The 22,706-nt window shown below is 39.9% G+C and overlaps 1 protein-coding gene across 1 annotated transcript in view; it reads left to right on the top strand.

Annotated features, from left to right (window-relative positions):
* Positions 1–17,857, top strand: part of LOC134794192 (uncharacterized) — a 63,279-nt gene extending 45,422 nt beyond the window's left edge. The window contains exons 2-5 of the mRNA XM_063765930.1: positions 548–763; positions 3,589–3,792; positions 4,813–5,049; positions 14,293–17,857. Coding sequence (XP_063622000.1) covers positions 548–763; positions 3,589–3,792; positions 4,813–5,046 — 654 coding nt within the window. The 3' untranslated portion in view covers positions 5,047–5,049; positions 14,293–17,857. The remainder of the gene's footprint in view (positions 1–547; positions 764–3,588; positions 3,793–4,812; positions 5,050–14,292) is intronic.
* The last annotated feature ends 4,849 nt before the right edge of the window (positions 17,858–22,706 follow it).

The raw sequence follows: 22,706 nt of genomic DNA on the forward strand, positions 1-22,706 counted from the left end.
TAATGTCAATTTGTACTGGTAACTCCAGGTTTAACCGGATAACCCCGGGTTAGTGCAAGTGGGCCTTATAAATCTAATACAGCCATTCGAAAACTCATCCAATTTGGTATTTATCGTATTGTAGCGCAAACAAATAAAAAGTTAATCTGGTTTTTCAGTGACTGTTATGGGTGGAAAGTAGAGTAGTAGTTTATTCTTATGAACGTTAAATCAAATACATTAAGGGCCAGTTTCACTAATCACAATCCACGTACTCATCAACATTATTACAGTAGTGAACTATGAAACTTCCTATAAGCAAGGTAAACGTAAGTACTGGTGCTCGACGCAGTCCCGGTACATGTCATCTTGAAACTTAAGTCATTGTCAATAGAGGTGACAGCAAGGTGTCATCTATTGGGCATTAGCATGTCGAGCACTATAGTACGTTTACCTTACAATAAAAACTAATGTTTCGACGGTGACAGACGGTTTGGTGCAACCGATCCTAAAGTTACCTACAGTGCCGACAATACATATTTATTTAAGTACTGTTTCATTGTTGCAGATGTACAGCGGCGCCCTGCTAGCGACGGCAGCCCGTCTAGCCTGGGACCCGAGCACATACACATGGTTCCGTTTCCTCTGTGCTGCGCAGTACCGGGCCTCAGCCGCCTACGTGCTGGCGGCTGGCTTGTGGCTGGCAGCTTTAGTCTACCTGGCCGCGGCCGCTGCTGCGCACCATCCTCATCAGCCCTCGCCGAAGCCGCGCTGCTTACATCTGGTAAGATATAACAATTAATAATTTGATTGGAGAAAATAATAAGACTGGGACCGACCACTACTGACTGACTACCTGTTTTGAGACTGTGAAGAATGTGTAGAACTTTAACCTACCAGGCTTGCCCAATGAATCGGATCGGACGCCCCGATACTGGTACCGTAGGTAAGTAATTACCTAAATACAAGTTTATATATCAACAAACATTTGTAACCGAGTAGAAACGGGAGACAAATGTCCAATCCTTTTAGGAAAAGGCTATGCCTAATAGTCTTCGTCTTGGGCCTAAGTAACAAATTATCCGAATTGCTACAATGAGCAGCAAGGTCGTTTCATTCTGTCGAAGTACGTCAAATAAAATTGCTATCGTCAATTAAGTGATCGCGTGATATACTGTTTTTTTTTTTTAATTTATTGCTAATAAACGAAAAACACTTCTTTTACTTTTTATAAACGAATAACTATTACAAAACTTCGCCAAACAGTTTGTTGGCGAATGAAATATGTACATCCATTTATACCTTCATGCTTATATTACCTATGTACTATGCTAATTACTAAACTAAATATGACTAACTTGCATTAGCGTAACTATTTAATAACAACCTTCTAAGTTTTTTCTTAAATATTGTTTTTGTTGAGAAATTTTGCTCGGGGGGTATGACGTTAAAAATACGCGGTATTAGGTACTGCTTTGTTCTTCGGCCGTTGTTGTTTCATCGATACAATAAAAATCCATTATGATTCTTAAAGTCAAGGAAATGTAAGCTAGAAAGGTAGAGGCACTTGACCCCACGTAACACCCTCCTCACTCAAGTTCTGATGATCTATGTGGAAACGGGGATAAGACAGTGTTTTAAGAATTTCACATGCAGTAATAAGCTAAATGTATGTGTCTCTAGTTTATAGCAAATTGTTCATACAAATATTTAGGTACCTACATACCACCAACCAAATACATTAATGTAAATGATAAATCTGTTTCTGATTTCGTATGGGTTGTATTCGGATTTATACATCAAATCTTATCGTCTCTTCATTTCCTCTTGATTCATTTGGCTGTGTAATAACAAAAATACCAACATATATACCTAATTTGTTAGACATAGGAATAATAATTATTACCTATAAGTACTTACATTAAAGTGTGAATCGGCACAACAAGGAAAGTACCCATAAACAATGATCTCCCATAAATTCAATTCGTTTAATACGTTATAAACTAGGGATGTACCGACTAGTCGGGAAAGCCGACTATCCGGCCACATTTGTAGTCGGCGATTAGTCGGCGACTAGTCGGCAAAAATGGCCGATTAGTCGGCACTTTATTAGTGAAAGAAAAACAGAAAAAAAGAAATCAACTGTCAATATTTACCATATTTTTTATGTTTATTTTACTAAAATACCTATTCAGGGTGCATACGAAAACTTTTGTTCATATAATTGACCGTTTAATCGTTATCGTATGTTGGTGGGCTGGTGTTTTCCTCTACAGGTCGATCTCAACTGATTCTCGCGTTCATGTGCAAGTTCGATAGTAATGTTTTTTTATTATTATTCAGTTTTTTTTTAATGGTGGAGCCATGAGGAACTATTAATGTTATTGCAAAAATTTAGAGACTTAGTCAGGGCACGTTGCACGTAAAGACGCTGACCACAGGGGATAGAGGTTCTTAACTGGCGACATCGTACGAGAAATAGAGCCTTGGAAATACCTTCTACAAGCTGTACTGACGGTCTGCTCAGGATCGCAAAATAAAAGAACTAAAGACAGAAATTGAACGAGGATTCTTGTGAAGGTCTTTGAACGTGTAGAGAACACCTTTTAGCCAAGCTAAATTATGATGAATAGCGCAACCCTTGAGCAAAACTATTGTTTTTCACCTGAACTTATACGAAACTAATGATCTGGCCGACTAGCCGACTAGTCGCCGACTAATCGGCCATTCGAGCGCCGATTAGTCGGCTAGTCGGCTAGTCGGCCAAATCAATAGTCGGTACATCACTATTATAAACGTACATACATGTCATATACGATTACGTACTTATGTACTTTCTGTTCCTAGCATTTCACAACTACTAGATTAAAGCTAACACGAAATAATTTCGGGTGTAAGTAGGTGTTGAGTCCATGACAGGGCGTATTAGTTTTTGCTTTCTTGAGCCGCTGACCGCCGGGCGTTCACAAAAACTACGTAGCTAGGAGCTTAGGTCTATTATTTCCCATTACTTACCGTTGCTACGCCTGTTCTGCTGATAATTCAGTAAATGAGAGTCGTATGTCCATTTTGTTCTACACGCGATTCTAATGCTAGAACAAATAAGATTAGGGTTTAAAAAGGTAAAATATGATGTAATATTTCGATCACACTCTCCGGTTTTTACAGAACTAAAGCGTACCTAAAAGCTCATTACGTGACCGTAGAATGTGATGAATCATCCTATCCCGAGTAAATGGTCGTTAACATTGCTATAGCATTCTAGGAGAGAGCTAGTAGTCATTAGGCCTAGTAGTTATTTTACTATAATAAAAAAGAGGTATAAAAAGCTAGTAAGCTTTTTAGTTGACTTATATCGGTCCCTATGTCTCTATATGCCAGCAGCAATGTTGCAGAGTTTTGTCTAAACATTTATTTCAGAAGACCACATCGGTCATTCAAAGTGAAAAAGAGCATCCATAATTAAATTCGTTCGATATTTCTCTTCCAATATCATTAACAGTAGTAAGATTATTCAAATAGAAATCCACCAGATGCTTTGACAAAGAGTGATGTAACTTAGTGTACTTCACCAAGGCTTTACGCAACCTCATTTTTCTTTAATTCCAGTACGCAGCCGGCGTGGTCTGCCTTGCCGTGAGTGAAGTCGGCTACGGGGCGTGGATGGCGGCGTCGCTGGCCGCCTGGTGGCGCGAGGCGCCAGAAGCCGAGCTGGCCAGGAAGGGCATGGATCTAATGCATGACTTGAAGCCCATGCTGCTGGCTGTTGAGCGGTACAGGGACGTGGCGAGGCCGGTGCTCGACATGCTTGATGTGAGTATGAACGTTAATCACAGGTGTCTGTCCTCGCTTTCACTGCTTGTGCGTTGGGAGAAAATGTCTTCTGAAGGAATGATAAGGAAGGGACAAGGAAGCTGTAATAGCTAAGTAAACAATGAGCGAAGTTGGCTGTTGTGCTGGGCTCGTCTTTGCTCGTGTGGTGATAATTTTGTTACCACCAGTGTGATATCAGTGTTAGTTTTATAACCAAACTTTTCCAAACCTTTTGGTTTGCAGAGAGTAACTGCTACTGAGCCATAAAAGACCAAAGATCGCAACCAAAGGGGGTTCAGCTAGGTCTTGATAGGGTCGATAAATATTATTCAACTCCTCTGCTCTTGTAAATGCTTCATAAAGATAACGCCAACACAAACATCTCTTATAGAGTCAATCCAATTATTTACCTACTATTCAGAAGCGTGAGTGGTGAAATATCTGTATTAATAGGTAACTATAACAAGTCCGTAAGTGACGGAGGCTTTATCTATGGTGATAAACGCGAATATAAACCATGATATTACGCCTTCTGCCATAACAGGACCTTTGACGTCCAACATTAAATCTTCGTCGTTCTCGTAATTAGATATTAGGCGATATTAAGCACACTTTATGTCAGCGATAACGTGTTACTGTCAGCCCTACAACGTTCCTTATTGGCATTCTATTCTACAAGAGAACAACTTACGAAAGCTACTTTATCTTGTCTGATTAGTGCTCGATGATACTTATTTCATAGTACGGCATACAAAAATACCTTTAAACAAAATCTCGTACCCATATTGTACATTTTGGGCTCATGCAGGCTAATCTTAGAGACGCAGCCACCTGAAATCTCAATATCGCTTGATCCCTCTAACCAGTCTAACCTAAAGCTGCGTCCAGACTGCGTCTCATAGATTAACCATCATGTGGATCGGGCCTCAGAAAAGAGTTCGTTAGCACCAATCTAATAGAATCTGTGCCATAAATGTACTGATGGAATTAATGAACAAAGATTACCTTTATATTTTACAGGAGGTCGAGCACAAAGCCCCCAACAACGTATACGTCATCATGGTGTTCGGACTAGTGGGCATGGTGTTACAAGTGGCCGCGTTCGTGATGGCGCGGCGCCTGGCGCGCCGGGCGCCTCCTCAGGAGGATAAGGAGGATAAGGAGGCCAGCGCGTGCGTGGAGGAGAGCGAGGAACCGGGCTGGAGGAAGAAGGCGAATCTACGGATGTATACTATACTTGACAAGATTTTCTAGCAGGTATGTTTCCAGTTATCTAAGGTGCAATTAAATCTTTTGCTCATGGAGCCACTATATTCTCATCAGGAATAATAGGTACAACAGCGCTTCGGAAAATTCTTATTTTTTAGTGAGATAATTGAGCTAGCTGTATTTCCTGAATATCGCGGATAGGTTCTGCCCACAGTCTGCCAGTGCCATGTCCCTAGATCACACAATATAGGTGCCATCCTCGAATTCCTCGATATACTTACAATTTATACAATCGAGTTGAGGTTACCATTTCGAACTACAATAATCTGATAATTAAATTTATATGAGCATATTCTCAAATTCAATGACTGCCAATACCCTATGTCGTTGTTGATTTAAATGAAATTAATGTGTAATGTGTAATGGAGGTTGTAGAGTGTGCTGAGTGTGTATACGCAAGTGGTGAGGAATAAAGATATAGAATAGTTGTGTATGACTTTAATTTTAATATTGATTCCATTTGTTGTCGTGTCGCACATACATTTTTTCGAGTCAGCTTTCTGAGTATGGGTAGGTACTTACCGATCCTTTATTTGGTTTCGTTCTGCCGCCGTTCTTGGAAACCGAATATATTTTGAAAGGATGGCCGATGAATTTAGAACTGTTATAACCTCCTTTATTACTTTGGACTTGGAGGCAGAGCTTTGGGACACCCCGGCGTACATGTTTTGCCCCGTTGTACGGACCCGGCCCCAGAAGGTTCAGGCAAAGCAAAATCTGAAATATAAAATAGTAAATTGTATTTCGTCAGATGACAACCGTAACTCACTAAATAATAAAAAATTATCAAACAAAAATCAACCTTAATATAGGTATTCATACTTAATACTGTTCACTATGACTATGAACTTGTAGTGGTAACCCTAGAACTTATGAAAATGCTGTGTGCAGTTTGTATGGAAAGGAGCAAAAACGGATAGGTAACATTGCCCACCGATTTTATAAACAAATTTACATAGTCAGCTCTAAGATAAGATTTTTGAAGGGAACGCTAGGATTACCCTTTGACTAGAGGTGATCCATTCAACGTCTTACGAACTGTATTTCCATGCAATGCACGTGGGCATCAATGTTGGCGAATCCCTCAGGTAACTTTATCCGCCCTCCAAATTGCCAAAAAAGAGGTTTAAATGATGATAAAAAAATTCTATATGCTAATAAAAACATACGTACCTTATTAAGGTACGAAAAAATGTTTTAAAATTGTTTTTTTCGAAAAAAGCGGGCAAAGTTCTAAAACTCTAATAGTACGATTGTTTGATGAGTGTAACGTAACTTTTTTAAATGTGGGGCACTTATAATAAGTATTTAAGATTCTGTATTTAACGATACCCTCAAATACTAATCCAAACCCAAGTTATGAGGGTTCAAAAAAACAACGAAGCGCTTCGAGAAAATGTAAGCAGTGCCCTCGCGCTTCGCTTTGCTCGTCTTGGCGGGAGCACGGTAGTGCCCCCAGATACATGTATACTCGTATAACTACAATAGGATATTATACTGTATTTAAAATAAATTATTTTGCACCATGCATGAAATAAAGCACCAGATAATTGAGATAATTATTAGAAAAACACAGATAGGAGTTATTTTTAAACACAAGTTTTATTTAATAAATCGGATAGAAATATAAAAAGTAGGTGAGTTGACTTGACCGTGGACGTCACGATGTAATGTTTCATTATAAATGCCATATTATTAGCAAATCGTTTTGATAGTTCCAAAAAAATATCTGATTTAACTAGTGTAAAATAGGGATTTAACTACTGAAATAAGCACGAATGTAAAATAGCCAATGTGAATATATTGACGACTTCCGATTGACAGACAGTTTATTTTTCTATACGTAGACAGCCTACATTGCACTCCTCCACGATAAATTATTAATAACACATCAAACTAAAAGGACTCCCTTAATGAATACAACAACAAAACTATAGATCTAACCTAGTAATTCCCTTAAGGCGGCATTGCCTAAAAGGACGAGCCTGGGGCGGTGACGGTGTGTTCGGTAAAGAAACATTTGGCGACGGAGGCGCGCTAGGTAAAGCATCTTGAAAAATAGGCGACCCAGGTGGTGACTTAGAGGGAGAAATGCTCGGTTGAGACGCATGCTCCGGAAACACCACCATGTCTGACGTCGATCCCGCCGACCGCGTGACTGAGTCCGTCCGGGTCTCCATTTCCAGTCCGTCAGGGTTATTTGTTACATTAAGTTTACGAACTCTTTCATTATCAGGATTTGTACGGATGTCAGGTTCCAAAGTTTCTGGAACGGGATATACAAGAGACTGTCTACCCGATCGCCGCTTCAATTGATCGACATGTCTATGTACCACTGACCCATCAGCCCCCTTGACGCTATAATCACCCGACCCGGTTCTATGCACTATTTGACCTGGAGCCCATTTTTCCCCCTTAAGGTATTGCCTATACCAAACCTCTTCTTGTAACCCTAGTTCCCTATGTGCTCCTCCCGCAGCTAACTTCTGCCGTTGCTGCGCCTGACGGACCACGGCCCTAGTGTCGGGCTTCAAAGTGTCGAGCTTGGTACGAAGACTCCTACCCTGAAGTAATATGGCTGGACTCTGGCCGGTAGTGGGGTGAACCGTATTTCTATAATATAACAAATAAGTCCATAGAGCCTTATTTACATCATTTTTTTCATAAATTGCTTTTTTGATTACTCTCTTTAGAGTTTTTACCGTAACTTCCGCCAGACCGTTTGAAGCGGGATGATAAGGTGCAGAAAAAATATGTTCGATACCGAGTCCCTGGCTGAAATTTCGCATTTCGGTACTAGAGAAAGGTGGCCCATTATCTGAAACTATTTGTTTGGGTAACCCCCACCTGCTAAATAATTCGCACAAAATGGCAATTACAGCAGTAGCTGTGGTACTAATCATGTGGAATATTTCCACCCATTTGGACATCGAGTCAATTACTACAAGATAAGTCTTTCCGGCAATTGGACCCATAAAGTCGAGATGAATTCTAGACCATTGCCGATCCGGCCAAGGCCACATGCAAGGCGCTTGCTTTGGTGGAGCATCCGCTTGTACTGCACACGCGTCGCACTCGCGGCACATGCGTTCTACTGCCTCGTCGACCCCGGGCCACCAGACATAACTCCTAGCTAAAGCTTTAGACTTCACTATACCCATGTGAGGCTCGTGGAGCATCCGTAATACCCGATCCCTGCATGACTCCGGAATCACTAACCTGTAACCCCACATAACGCAACCCAGCTCTTCGTATAGTTCGACCTTCCTATTAAAAAATGGTTGTAGCCCAATTATGTCACAATCTGCGGGCCAACCCTCTCTAATGTACCTTAAAACCCGTGCCATTATGGGATCCCGAGCAGTCTGTGAACAAACCTCACCATAGTTGAGCAACAGAGCCTGCTGAATAAAATGCAAGTATGTCTGCTCGGGCGCTGTCGGGCTCGTTTCTCCGCACTGGACTATCGGTAACCGAGACAACCCGTCTGCTCCATTTTCGTTTGTACGAACATACTCGATAGTGTACGTATATGCTGATAAAATCAGAGCCCAGCGTTCCATGCGACTAGCGGCCATAGCTGGTATTCCTGTGTGCGGCCCGAAAATGGATACCAACGGTTTGTGATCAGTCCTAAGTGTGAAATGCCTACCATATAGGTACTGATGGAACTTATTGACGCAAAAAATTATTGCCAACGCTTCACGGTGTATTTGAGAGTAATTTTTCTCTGCGTCCGTTAGCGTCCTAGAAATGTAAGCGACTGGACGTTCACCCCCTCCACTCTGGTTTGATTGTGACAAAACTCCACCAATTCCCCGTGCTGATGCATCACAAGTCAAACTCAGAGGACGATCTGGGTCATAGTAGGCTAAAACCGGCGCAGTGGATAACACTGTTTTAATTTCTACGAACGCCTGCTCACAATCTTTCGACCAGTGCCATTCAACGTTCTTCTTTAGTAAATCATACAGTGGTACGAGCCGTCCACTTAAGTGCCTAACAAACTTTGCATAAAAGTTAATCAACCCAAGAAATGACCGCAACTCTGTGATATTACCCGGTCGGGGTATCTTGGTGATTGCTTCTATTTTATCCGGGTCCGTCTTGACCCCGTCCTTACTTAGAACATACCCCAAATATTTAATCTCGCTAACTAGGAATACACATTTCGCAGCCTTCAATCTTAACCCGTTTTGACGTAACCGACTGAAAACTGTCTCTAACGCTTGTAGATGCTCCGACACATTCTTGCCCCCAATTACTACGTCGTCCAAAAAAACTTCGACGTTGGGAATTCCGCCTAACACAGTACACATAATTCGTTGGAAAATACCTGGGCTAGAAGCAAGACCGAAAACAAGCCTGTTGTATTTGAATAAACCACGATGAGTATTTATAACCGTGCAGTTGTTAGACGAATCCAACACTATTTGATTGTACGCTTGTGATAAATCGATCTTTGAAAAGAATCGTGATTCGCCCAATCGAACAATTAAATCGTCAATCTTTGGTAGTGGATAGCGGTCTACTAATAATGCCGGATTAACAGTCGCCTTGTAATCCGCACAAATCCTTAAGGAGCCGTCTGGTTTGTTTACCGGTACCAATGGAGAGGCCCAGTCGGAACAGTCGACGGGCTCGATGATGCCGTCGCGTAGCATGGCGTCCAGCTCGGCGTCGACGCGTGCGCGTAGCGCGTACGGCAGCGGACGCGCACGGTGGAATACCGGGACCGCGCCGGGCCGCAACTGCAACGTCGCTTTACCGCCCGTGTACCGCCCCAATCCGCCTTGAAACAACTCCTTATACCTGTCACATAAAGTTTTAATGTTATCAGTTAATTTAGGATTTTCATTATTTCCACCTACATGATGACAGTTATCAAAAATCGGAATGCCTGTTTTTAATTCCACTAACCAATGTCGACCTATTAATGGGGTTTTACCACCCTTAATCACAAACAACTCTAACTCTTTCTCTGTAGCACCATAACGAACCTTGGGCTTTATCATTCCGGAAGGAGTCAGTGGTGTTCCGTTGTAAGACGTAAAAGAAGCACCTGGTGGTTGTAAAGGAATATCCTTGAAATAGGTGTGGTATGTCTCACTACTTATGCAGGACGCAGCCGCACCCGTGTCGACTTCCATAGTCAGTGAATGATTATTTATGGAAACAGGTAATCTCACCGGTGGATAGTCACTTAAGCATAAGTGATGAAAATCTTCCTCCTGCAGGGCCTCCAACGTGCGATGCTCTACTCCGTCATCTTCCGTTTTCCCGCATAGTTGATGTAGATTAGTCCGTCTATCGCGCGACCCCTCCGTTGTCAGTTCTGGACAGACGCGACGCAAATGGCCAATGCGCCGGCACCGGCTGCACTCGTAACTCCGGAACCTGCAAGTCTGGTAAGTATGGCTGTTCGCACCGCACCCACCGCAGTGGTGGGTGCCTCCGCTCGAACTCCGCCCTGGTGAACCACCATGTCCGCGCGATCCGCGCGTCCCGCCACGTCCTCCGTGGCCGCCAGCGTTGATACGCCGACCGTATGCCGCGGTTATAGCGTGTACTGGGTCCGCTCCCGCCCCAGCACCCTCGCCGTTAACCGCTCCCGCCGAACTGTCAACCGCAGCCGAATCTTTGATTGCGGCCTCTAAAGTCGTCGCTTTCTTAACCGCGTCCGAGAAGGTCAAACCTTCATCTTCGGCAAACAAACGTTCTCTAATCTGATCGCTTCTGATACCACATACGAACTGGTCCCGCAGATCAGTGTTTAGATTAGTCGCAAATTTACAAAACCGGGCTGCCTTCTTCAACTCCGCCACATAATCGCTGATACATTCTGTGCCCTGTCTCTTTTGCCTAAATCTGTAACGTTCCGCTAAAACTGACGGAGTCGGTTGTAAATGATCTTTAACTAATTTGACAACTGCATCGTATGTTAGCTCCGATGGTTTCTTCGGACTCGCGAGGTTCGTTATCAGCTCATACGCCTCGTCCCCGACTGTAGCTATCAATGTAGGCAGTTGATTCTCCGGTTTGATATCATTTACCTTAAAATACATTTCCATTCTTTCAATGTAAGCCGACCATGTTCCGTTTTTAACGTCAAACTCTTTTATTTTACCAATCGGCATTTTCTTGCCCTATTTTATATATGTATGGTGAGAATAAATTACCGCAGGCACGCTTTTCCTTATTTCCTTTCGTCGCCAGTGTAAAATAGGGATTTAACTACTGAAATAAGCACGAATGTAAAATAGCCAATGTGAATATATTGACGACTTCCGATTGACAGACAGTTTATTTTTCTATACGTAGACAGCCTACATTGCAACTAGTAGGAACTCAGTAGGAAAATACTTACCCTATACCTACTCACTTTCCGTTCTGCGATGAAGTCATCAAAGGAAGATGGCAACAAAGGAGTTAGTTCCTCCATGATGTTAATACGCACTTCCACTTTTGGCAACCTATACGTTGTTATAAAATCTCTATCCGTCAAATGGTAAAATCGACGCAGGTCGCTCATTTCTCGCCGCCGCCGTGTGCCCACGTGCCACATCTGCGGCGTGTGCCCGACGTAGTAATTCCAATTGACAACATAGCAATCTGCATTAAATTAACCAAAATTTTAAATACCTACTCAGTTACTCACATTTTGAAACTAAACTCTTTTTTTTTTTTTACAATTATGGCCTGGAAATGAGTCTTTCGTAGTTCAAGACCAAAAAAAAATAAGATAATGTTGCCACTGCAATAAATTGTTTGTAAAATAGTAAATTCCTTTTTTATAAATAAACACGCTAAGATAATTTATTTATTGGTAAATTTACTCCTACGATTTAAAAAAGTACTTTTATTTAAGTACTTATTTTTACATAAATGCAAGACGCGCTAGTAAAAACTTAAATATCCGTGATTTTTGGTTGCAAAGCTGGTATTGTGCTTGTATCACTTAGGGTATTCATAACATTTGGTGCAATAATTTACAATTCATTACAAACAAACTCTGATGTGTTTTTTCTTACATACTTACATATTTTACCTTAATCAACGAGGTCGCATCATCACAGAATTATAGTTGACACTATAATTTACGATAAAAATGACTCCTCCTCTATATAGTCGAGTACTACTCTGTGATTGAAGAACGCAACCTTATAGTATTTATAGCTCGTTAAAATTGTATCAATCAATGTTAGTTGATCGTTGGAAATAATGTGCAGTCGGCGACAAAAGTTGTATAGTTTTGACAAAAACCTTTTTTTATCAATGCCAATATAAACAAGGATATTAGAAAAAGGTTGGCGAAACCTGAAATGTTTACTTGACAGTGACATAAGTGATATTGACAGTTTTGACAGTGACGTATCTGTCGTAGTTTTTTTAACTTTTTTTGGTCTTGAACTACGATTTTCAGTTTATAGATGGTCATGCAAATCTTGTCAGTAAAAAAAGGCGCGACATTCAAATTTTCTATCAGACGATATCCCTTCGCGCCTACATTTTTCAAATTTGCCGCCTTTTTCTACTGACAAGATCTGCTGGACCAACTATAGATTCCAAATTTCTATCGCTCGTCGAAACATATTATTAGCATTTCGCCGTTTTCCACTGATTTACGCTTGGAGATTTACGAGTGACGAAATCGAGCGATCGAAATTCAAAAATCACCCCCCGAATCACAATAATTCGCTTTCTAGAATATACAGCTTGGCAAAAAAGAGTAGAAATTAAAAAGTGGCAACACTGTAGTGTCGTACTACAGTGTTGCCACTTTTGAATTTCTACTCTTTTCATGTAGTAGGGGAGCCCACGATGCTAAATCGGGATTTACTCGAGCGTCATACAGACCTATTGGAATCGAAATATTAGATGATAAGAAGAAAAAAAGTTATACATATAAAGTTTTTTTTCCAGCGAGCCGGAAAGCGTCTACAATTTTTTTTTTTTTGGGAGGTTGGTGGAGGGTTAATAAATCGTTAAGCAGTTTGTGGGTTTGGTCGTTTTTGTCCACTTTAATGCTATATTTTTTCTATAACTTAATATAACACTTATTTGTAGGCAATTTCTTAATCTGACGAAGACAAGTTTGACGCCTAATTTTTACATTGTAACATGCGTGCAAATAATTATCAGATTTAGTAATAGCACAAGTATAGCGTTATATGACGAAATCCACAATCTGCTTAACAATTTGTGGAACCCCCCACCAACCAAGGGCTCAACATAGATGGCTAAAAGGGGTAAAGGTAGACTTCACGGGGTAGCAACTCGGAGTAATTAACAATGGAGCCGCCATTAACAGGCGTTCCCCTCTGTCGCAAATAGGCGGCCAATGGTCAACCACATGTCAACCATATGTATGGACTGACGTTTATCTGACATGACGTACCTATACATTTGATGTGCCCCTCCCCCGCAAAAAACGGCAGACTATTTTGTACCGAAAATTTTAGACATGGCGTCTCCGTTGGTTATATCCTCTAAGGGTAGCAAGATATCATTCATATCTTAATCTGACGCGCTCGAGTAAACACAAAAATCCCCTCTTGGGCTCGGTATAGTAATATACTCCGCCTGGTACTCTCTTCCCGTCTTTTCGTGGTCACGTGACTGACACAAGCCTACGTCATCATGCGACAGCGCTATATGATAATATGCGATAGCGCTATATAAAGTGGCAATGTTATTGTGACGTAGGCTTGTGTCACTCTGGGAAGAGAAGACCATGTTTTATTCAATGACCTTTTATTTATTAATTTACTTACATCTATGGTTTTATTAGACTATGACTCTTTTCAGCCAAGCTGTACATTTACTATTATTTGCTATTATTAAAAGTAAAAGTAAATTATGTAGGTAACCACAGTGAATTTACTGGCATCTTTCTACAGATCCAACAGATGTTTAAAACTTTTAGAAAGCCGTTTGACTTTGATCCTTATTCTTTCACAGATATGTGTTAAATTTGTTAAATATCAAGAGGAGAAAAGACTATTTATCCTCTGCCGAAGCATAGGTACAACTGTACGTGCAATGGCGATGCGTGTAGTGACTCATCCGTACACAAAAAGACATCGAGGTTTGCAAGATTTGTCGAACGTGACGTTTTTCGATGAAACTTACTGCGATTCTAGTATGACACGTAGTAATCGAGCAATTCTCCTAACTCTACATACGAGTTTCAATCATATGAGGTATTCAAATTACCGTTATCATTTCCAGGACGCCTCGGCCCCCGGGCCGCCACCGCCGCCCTTGCCCAGCGCGCCCTGTGCATCCCTCTCCCCGCCGCGCTCCAGGAAACGTTCCAAAAAACGACGCGGCCGTCCCCCAAGCGCCCCGAAGTACAAGGACTCTAAAGACGTGGCATGGGATAAAGCGAGCGAGGGGAGGTACATGACCCGGGATTGGGAGCCCGGTGGAGAGCGAGTGGCGAGGGAGGGTAAAGCGATGGAAGGGAGGTCCACGAGGGAACGGGAGGGTAAAGCGAGGGAGGGTTACATGGTCCGGGAACTTTGGGAGCCCAGTCCAGCGCGGGATGCGGCGTGGGACGCGGTGCAAGCGCAGTTCCGGGCTACGAGGAGGTTGCGGCCGCCCTCGGCGCCGCCTGCGCCGAATACCGCTGCTGCGCTTCTTATATTGCATACTGAGCTGTAATTCTAGGAATGAAGGCTTTTGAGTGACTGTCGTCACTTAAAGGCGTCTTCTACCAGATACTTGCAGAAAAATGCGAAACATTTTAATAGTCACTACTCACCACGCATTATGAAAGACAGAATCCGTCTATGCTAACTTATTTGCACTGAATTTGGCGTGGAAAAGTGTGGGAGTGATATTATAAACGCCGTTATTTCATAGTAATTTTACTTTTATGTCGACACTCTTACACTGTCACTGCCAAATTTGTGCAAAGTTAGTTTGGTTTTCCTCTACCATTGCTGCAAATTAGTGCATCTAGTCTGTGCGGAAAGAGAAGAGTCGTCAAATGTATGGGACCCAATACAGTCTACGACTCTTCTCTTTCCGCACAGACTCCAGACTATTTATGAAATTTGAGAATGTCGCATTTAGCTATGTTAACGAAAACGCTGCTTTGCGTAATCCTTCTTAATCAATGGGGTCTAGGGGGTTTTAACTTTTTGAAAAACCTGAAAACTGTGCTTGGTACGTATACGTATGAAGGCCAGCTGTTTGAGCGCATCTTCATTTATGTAATTGACTGAAAAGCGTTTTCCAATGAGACGTCTGTTAACGAGATATTATTCATAGTTCAAAAATTATTTAATAGAAAAAAGGAAGAAATTAACTGTATAAGAAAACACGTATTAGTTACATTATAATGAAATATTGAAATTAATTGTTATTGTTAGACCGACTAAAGTCGGATGAATGATAGACACTGCCAAATGAAATAAAGTTCAACTATAGCGCACCACATTATTCGATAATAGGTAAATAAAAGTGTATTTAACATTGTTACTGATATAATGTATGTATAACATTTAAATCGCTAATTCTATATAAAAAGCGAGTCTTTTAAAACTAAATAAACTGTAAATTATAAATGATTAAAGCTGCGATCGCACGGGTGGCATAAGAAACATTAAACCAGTGCTGGGATGACTTTGCATGGTTATCTTATCTAACAGTGTTTTGAGATATTCTAGAACAATAGATGTACCTACCCATTCCGCTGACTGAGTGTGTGACTGCAGCTTTAGGTTCCGCCAGTTTGATTAGGTTATATTCACATTTGCGTCATTTTTGCATCTGTTTTCTTTCTCTAATTTGGTTGGACACAATCTTTGATTAAACGGATGTTTGGATTCATCTGAGAAATGACACAAATGTGGACACGGCCTCACGTTACCAGTTTGACAATATCTACCTTCTAGTAATGACAGACTGCCATATTGATTTCTAGTTTAATAATTAAGTGTAACTTAGTTAAGTAATGCCATATCACCGGGCAAGCGCCGACTCCTATACTCCTATAGTTAGTTGTTTTAAGGAATTTTATGATCTGTAGAGTATTTTTTTATCGTACGAATGTGTTGAGTCTTCGAATACTATCTAAAGATCCTGGCAGGCAATCGTGGCAGTGGAAAATAAGCTTTATATTTTGAGGATATACAGATACACTCGCAGTCCTAAACTTTTTAGCTTTTAATCGGGAAATGTATTCATAGCTAGACTGTATAAGTGTATATTATTAGATTAGACACTCATGGGGCTTATTGTAAGTAAGCTTTTTAAAAGCTATCCAAACTGTAGCCAGTTTAGCTTATATTACGGCTGACTGCTGTGAGATCGAAGTGAGTTCGGTCAAAGGTCGCAACAAAGCGCTTTTTTATTATAAATGATAACGCACATGTGGGCAATAAGCCAATAAGTAGCTCAGTTTATAGCGCAAACTAGCTGGATACGTTAGACCCCTTGGGTAGTCAATCTTCGTCATCTTCTTAGTTGTTTTGTATTACAAAAGTTGCTTGCCGTACCTATCCGTAATATCTTGTCCTTACCTTACTCGTGCACACATTCAATGGTCTTTTCTTTATACAATGAGACTTTAAAATCATAAGGGAATAAATATATTGTACCTAACTGTGAATATCTCTATAAATATTTATACTGCCATGATTGTATGACCAGACTGTATCTTGCCTTGCCGTTGATTGTACTGTTGTTGAGGAGACTGGTGCTATCTGCTCTCGTGCTCCCGCGTCGCCCCTCTTATTGTTTTCATTTTTTGTTTGTTAAAACAAAGAAAAGTCTTATGAAAGTAAGAGTGTTTTACGTGTTATAAAATTATTGCCTTAACTCCGTTTCAATATTATTTTTTTCCAAAGTTCTGTGATATATTAAACGTACTGGGGCGCCGCGGGCCGACGCTCGGCAAAACTCCATTTTGCTGTGATTTGCTTTTAAAGTTCGAAACGACTCTTCTACGTAGATAGTTGAAATTGTTAGTATACTTAAACATGACGCGGGGTGAAAATGACTCAGAACGATATCGACGAGCTTATCAAATTCTGTAAAATATACTCAATCGATTTCCAGTACAAGATTACGCGAATGATAAAAATAATACACATGCCATGGAATATGAATAGGGATAAACGATTTAGCCGCTATATGCGCACAATCCATTATATAGAGAGTCCATATTTTCTAGTGTGTAATGATTATCTTTGGAATCCAAGTACAAATGAGTAATTTCACCCCGCGCGAGTACGCGGCCGTTGGGTCGTGCCCCGATGCCAAATAGCTTTAAGAAAAGCCGGTGTTTGCTGCGTTTCCCTGACCAACTATAAGTCAACATTTTTCTCGACCATAAACTTTTCCACAAGTTATTTCAACAAGTCCTTCCTGACTGGGCGGTAGGATATTATCAACACAATAAGTACCTACGAAGTATTTCTTCCTCTGGTTCGCTAGGTCCAAATCAATCAGATACCTACCGTGAGCACCCAACTATATACCTATAGTCCTAAAGCTCCCAACTATGGTCCACGATTAACTCGAATACCTTCGTTCTGCCAGCAGAACTGGTGGCAGAACGAAGGAATTGGTGCGACATTCAAATAACAATCATGCCAGATGATTGTTATTTGAATGTCGCACCAATTCCTTAATACACAGAGTCAAGAAAGGATTTGATGTTAAAATGCAAAGTTGATAAGGGAAGGGCAGTGGCGCGATCAAGTAGCAAGTGTAGCCGACTATACTATACCGACTATGTTTAGATTTTAAGGAAAACGAAGCAATAAAGTGATATTTTTCTAAACTGTTGTATTATTTCTAACATCACTACCATAATAAGTTAATTTTTTTACGTGAAATGTTTTGAGCTCTGAACAGGGATACCCAGCTCAATTTTTAGGAATTTTCGCTCCCTTTTTGTCACTGTATGACAATGTGAGTCATCTCATCTTAAGTGTGTATGTAGTTTAGATAAGTTAAACACGTAATGGACGTAATAGAGAAATTCAACAATAAATAAACAGTGTACCTACTTGGTAAACGTTTTGGTGAACGAATCCGAGTAACCACTTACAACGCCATGCTTAAACATTGCATCCTTAAGACGAAACGGGAGCTGAGCTAAAAGTCAATTTTGAGATTTCAAGCTGAATATACCCGTCGCTCTGACGGGGCGTGAGAGACTGTATTTGTGTGTGTAATGCACGCAAACAGATGCGTACGCTTGCACCCGCGCGCGCCTCATTGCCGACAATTTGCAATGTTATTTTTCGTGCGTTACTGCCACGAGGCGTTCACTTATTACTTACTGTGTTGCGATTGAATTTTTTGACCCGGCTTACGTTTACGGAACTCGATAATCTTTCTACTACTGTGACTTGGCTTTGTTTACTTGACTTTGCTGATCAGCTTATTGTTTTGGACTCCGTGAGTTGTGGTTACCTATTGGACCGCACGCAATTCATCTTCACATTCACCTTTATTCAAGTAATTAAGCGTAATTAGCCGAAACCTTTATAAGAGTGTAATTCATAAGAAGTACATAAGATATAATTTATGTACTGGTTTGCTGTTAGCTTTTAATTGTATCACTTTACATATATGTTACTCAAATAACTAACACGGTTACACTGTTGTAAGAACATTATTTTTCAGGTAGGCCTTATTATACCTACTATAGGCCTTATTACCTCCTAGTACCTTAGTAGTAGTAGTACTACTACGGAAATTTATTCAAAGACTCAAGACTGACTTAAGTGGCAGTAGGGTGTAGGGTTTTTTCTAGGCTTAATGAGTTCGCTGAAGCTTATTTTTTATACTTAGCGCACAGAACCACTAGTCTAACAGTATCAGCTCTAACCACATGTCACCATTTTGTCCTTTACGTAACAAACTCAGGGGCCCAGAATATCCGATGTACCTATCAAATCAAGGTTCTGTACCAAATAAGGCCCGGTTATTATAGTTCGTTATTTTTTAGCATTAGAAAGAAGGTAAACAATCATGACGTGTCTTTTTATTAATAATTATTGAAAAACGCTTTCAAAAATTAGTTTATATTACTTATGAAAGCAAAAGAATATAAAAAAGTATATGATTAATACATACATACATACATACATACAATCACGCCTATTTCCCGGAGGGGTAGGCAGAGACCACGGATTTCCACTTGCTACGATCCTGACATACCACTTTCGCTTCCTTCACATTCATAACATTCCTCATACACGCTCGCCGGTTTAGGGTGCTCTTGCTCATTAATATGATTAATATGATTTATAATTCTAACATATTTGCTATGACTTATTTTTCAATGGTAATTTTTAATAAGACATGTCAAAATCTGTTACCTTAATGCAAAAAAAACGAACTTTAAGCGTGCTAACTTTCAAAATTTCATTTTTTATAAGATAGTATAAGTAGATGGGCAAAAATTTTGCGTCCATGTCCACCAGTGAGTAAGTGATTGAGATACCTAAACATTTAACTTTATAATGTAAAATGATATAATTTACTAACCTACTCGTTTAATTTCAGGTAGGTTGAATAAGGAACCAAGTAACCATGGGGAGGAGCAGTATTTACTAACATTTTCTTTTTGGGTCTTCAGAGTGTATCGTTTCCTTTTTTTTGCACATATTACACTTAAATATATATTCTCTGTGTAAACCCTTACGTCTTTCAATGACAAAGGCAAGATCAGCAAATGTACAATTTGTATGATCGTGCCTGATATTTGAGATCACAGAAAATAAATATTTTAAATCCACTATTCTGCGACCTTCTAAAATTTTGTTTTATCATGATTCATGATCAAAAAGCTCGGATTCAATAGTCATATCAAACGTCGATTATGCAGTTGATGATGAGCTTGCATTTTCTACCATTGGTGCTGCAAATGCATCAACCGGTGGCGATAAACTTTGCCCTCTTGTAAAACAAATTACTATTGTGATTGTGTCCAGCAAAAGGCCAAAATTCGGTTTACTTTCCTGTTTAAAATATTACTAATTTATTCATATTTCAGATTAGGTACATAGGTAACTGTCTGAATGTTACAATGCCAGCTGGCAAATTCTATCACATTTGTTTGTTTGGTAGTCATGGTAACATTCACTTACATTGATATCCTTATTAAGATCTGTATATTATTATCCAGACCTTAAAATATTGCTACCGTTGCCCTTTAAAAAAATACTGTTTAAATAATTGGCTACTCAAACAATGCTTCTATAGTATAAATAATGACTACACAAAAATGGGTAGTATTGTATATAATGCACGAAATAAGGCCCGATTCTTAAGCGGGTTTAAATTTTGAGGCCATGTCCGCTAATACTATAGACAAAATATCAAGTTTAATAAACACAAAAAAAAAAACATTGATGGGCCTTATTTTATAATTTAGGCCTTACTTTGTAATTTAAAGTAGAGTTAGGCCAAGAAAAATCTATAGCGATTTTGATAGAACACGCAGTGCAAGTATTATTTCAAACGTCGCTTCTATGAAATTATGACATATAAATAACACTTGCACTGCGTGTGCTATCAAAATTGCTGTAGACTTTTCTTGGTCTGACTCTAAATAGTACATTATTGTCGAGGCTCGGAAGTAGCTACTTGCAGGCTGAGGATTCGTTTTAAACGGACGACCTTGGGAGTCCGTTTAATTGAATCCGAAGCCAGCAAGTAGCCTTCCAGCCGAGTCATATATAGTGCTTTTCTCAAAAATGGTGCAAGAAATATAAATATCATAGAAATATTTTACAAAAGCAACTTTCTTACGTATATATTTTCACAGAAAAAAGTAGAAACAATTGAAAAAATTAGCTTTGCCGCCTTTTTATTTTTTGAATAAAAAAATAAAAGTGTATTTTTCTGCCGAAAATACGCCAACCTATTTGAGACAGCTAAATAGTCGCGGTACTAATCATCTGTTTGGCTGTTTAATGGGCCTGTGCCTTCATTTGATATGGCCATTTCAACTTTTAAAAAGTTTGGAACTCGACAAATAATGGAATTTGTATGCAACATTGCAGTCCCAAAATCGAGACTGCAATGTTTTTAACTTTTTAATTTTTGACTGACCATAAACTACGCGCTTCGCAACCTATTTTTTAAACGGCAAAGTCGACTTTGCCGTCCATTTTTGAGAAAATATTCTTTATTACACCACAAACATAAAAACAAATTAAAAAAAAACCGGCGAAGTGCAAGTCGGACTCGCACACGAAGGGTTCCGTACCATTATTTATAAAAACGGTCACCCATCCAAGTACTGACCCCGCCCGACGTTGCTTAACTTCGGTCAAAAATCACGTTTGTTGTATGGGAGGCCCCACTAAAATTTTTATTTTATCCTGTTTTTAGTATTTGTTGTTATAGCGGCAACAGAAATAAATCATCTGTGAAAATTTCAACTGTCTAGCTATCACGGTTCGTGAGATACAGAGATACAGACGGACGGACGGACAGCGGAATCTTAGTAATAGGGTCCCGTGTTTTACCCTTTGGGTACGGAACCCTAAAACCGATTTACAATGTAGATAAAGGTAGCAACAGGCGGTCTTATCGCTGTTAGTTCTTATTCTTCGTTTGTTTAGCATTAGAGTGAAGGTGACGTGTCTTTTTTATTAAGCATGCAATCGTATAATTATTTAGCTTTTTTTGTAATAGTTATGTACAATAATGCTTAAAAACGAAGTATAGACATGACAACCAAATATTAACGCCATTGTAGGGCAGGATATACAGAACATGAATCATTAGTACTGTCACGCTCCGTGATTGTTGAGCCATTTAGGGTTCTAGCTAAATTGGACATTCCATAGAGCACGAGTAAGTATGGAACAACCAATTCAGCTAGGACCCTAAATTGCTCGACAATTACGAAGCGTGCCTGTAGGTACCTAAAAATTTTGTTAACCCATTTTAACCATGCAATAAAATATTTTTGATTTTGATTTCTAATTTGAAATATTAGAATCAAAAAGTTCATAATAGATTGTATATCATAACTACAAAAATGTGTTCCCTACTCAACCCAAAACCCCTTGTATCTTAGGATCTAGATATTTTCACACAAGACGGTTTATCGATAACTTCTTACATCACTAGATTATCGACATTAAATGTCGACTATTGCCCATCACTTTTCTGGCTGTGTACGTATTTAGAAACTTGACTCCGCCCCTAAAATTAGTGCGATAGGGCCAACTGCAGCTGAGGCGAAAAATCCTGCGTAAAAATGACAAAAATCGAGGTTTCGTAGTCCTCTTTTTCCTCCCCCAAAACTTAACCAATCGTAACCAAATTTGGAAATCTAAATGATTATGAAATTATCTGTGTCGGACCGTTTTGCTTTTTTGGCTAATTGATATCAGTTTTGAATACCACGCCTCTCATTGCGGCATAGTCTATTAGGCCATTTTGGCCGTTTTTGAAGGGCTCTAGCGCCTTAAAAAACAAAAATATCAAAAAAAGCAAAACGGTCCGACACAGATATTGACAATATTAATCTGTGTTGAAAAAATCATTGCTCTAGCTTCAAAAACCACGGAGGAAAACGAGGACTACGTTTGTATGGAGGAATGACCACTCCTGTTGGCTCTTAAAGACTGCACCATCTTCGAAGCAAAGAAACTCTTATT

The sequence above is a fragment of the Cydia splendana genome, chromosome 10 (genome assembly GCF_910591565.1).
Source record: "Cydia splendana chromosome 10, ilCydSple1.2, whole genome shotgun sequence".
In the NCBI taxonomy this organism is placed as follows: Eukaryota; Metazoa; Arthropoda; class Insecta; order Lepidoptera; family Tortricidae; genus Cydia; species Cydia splendana.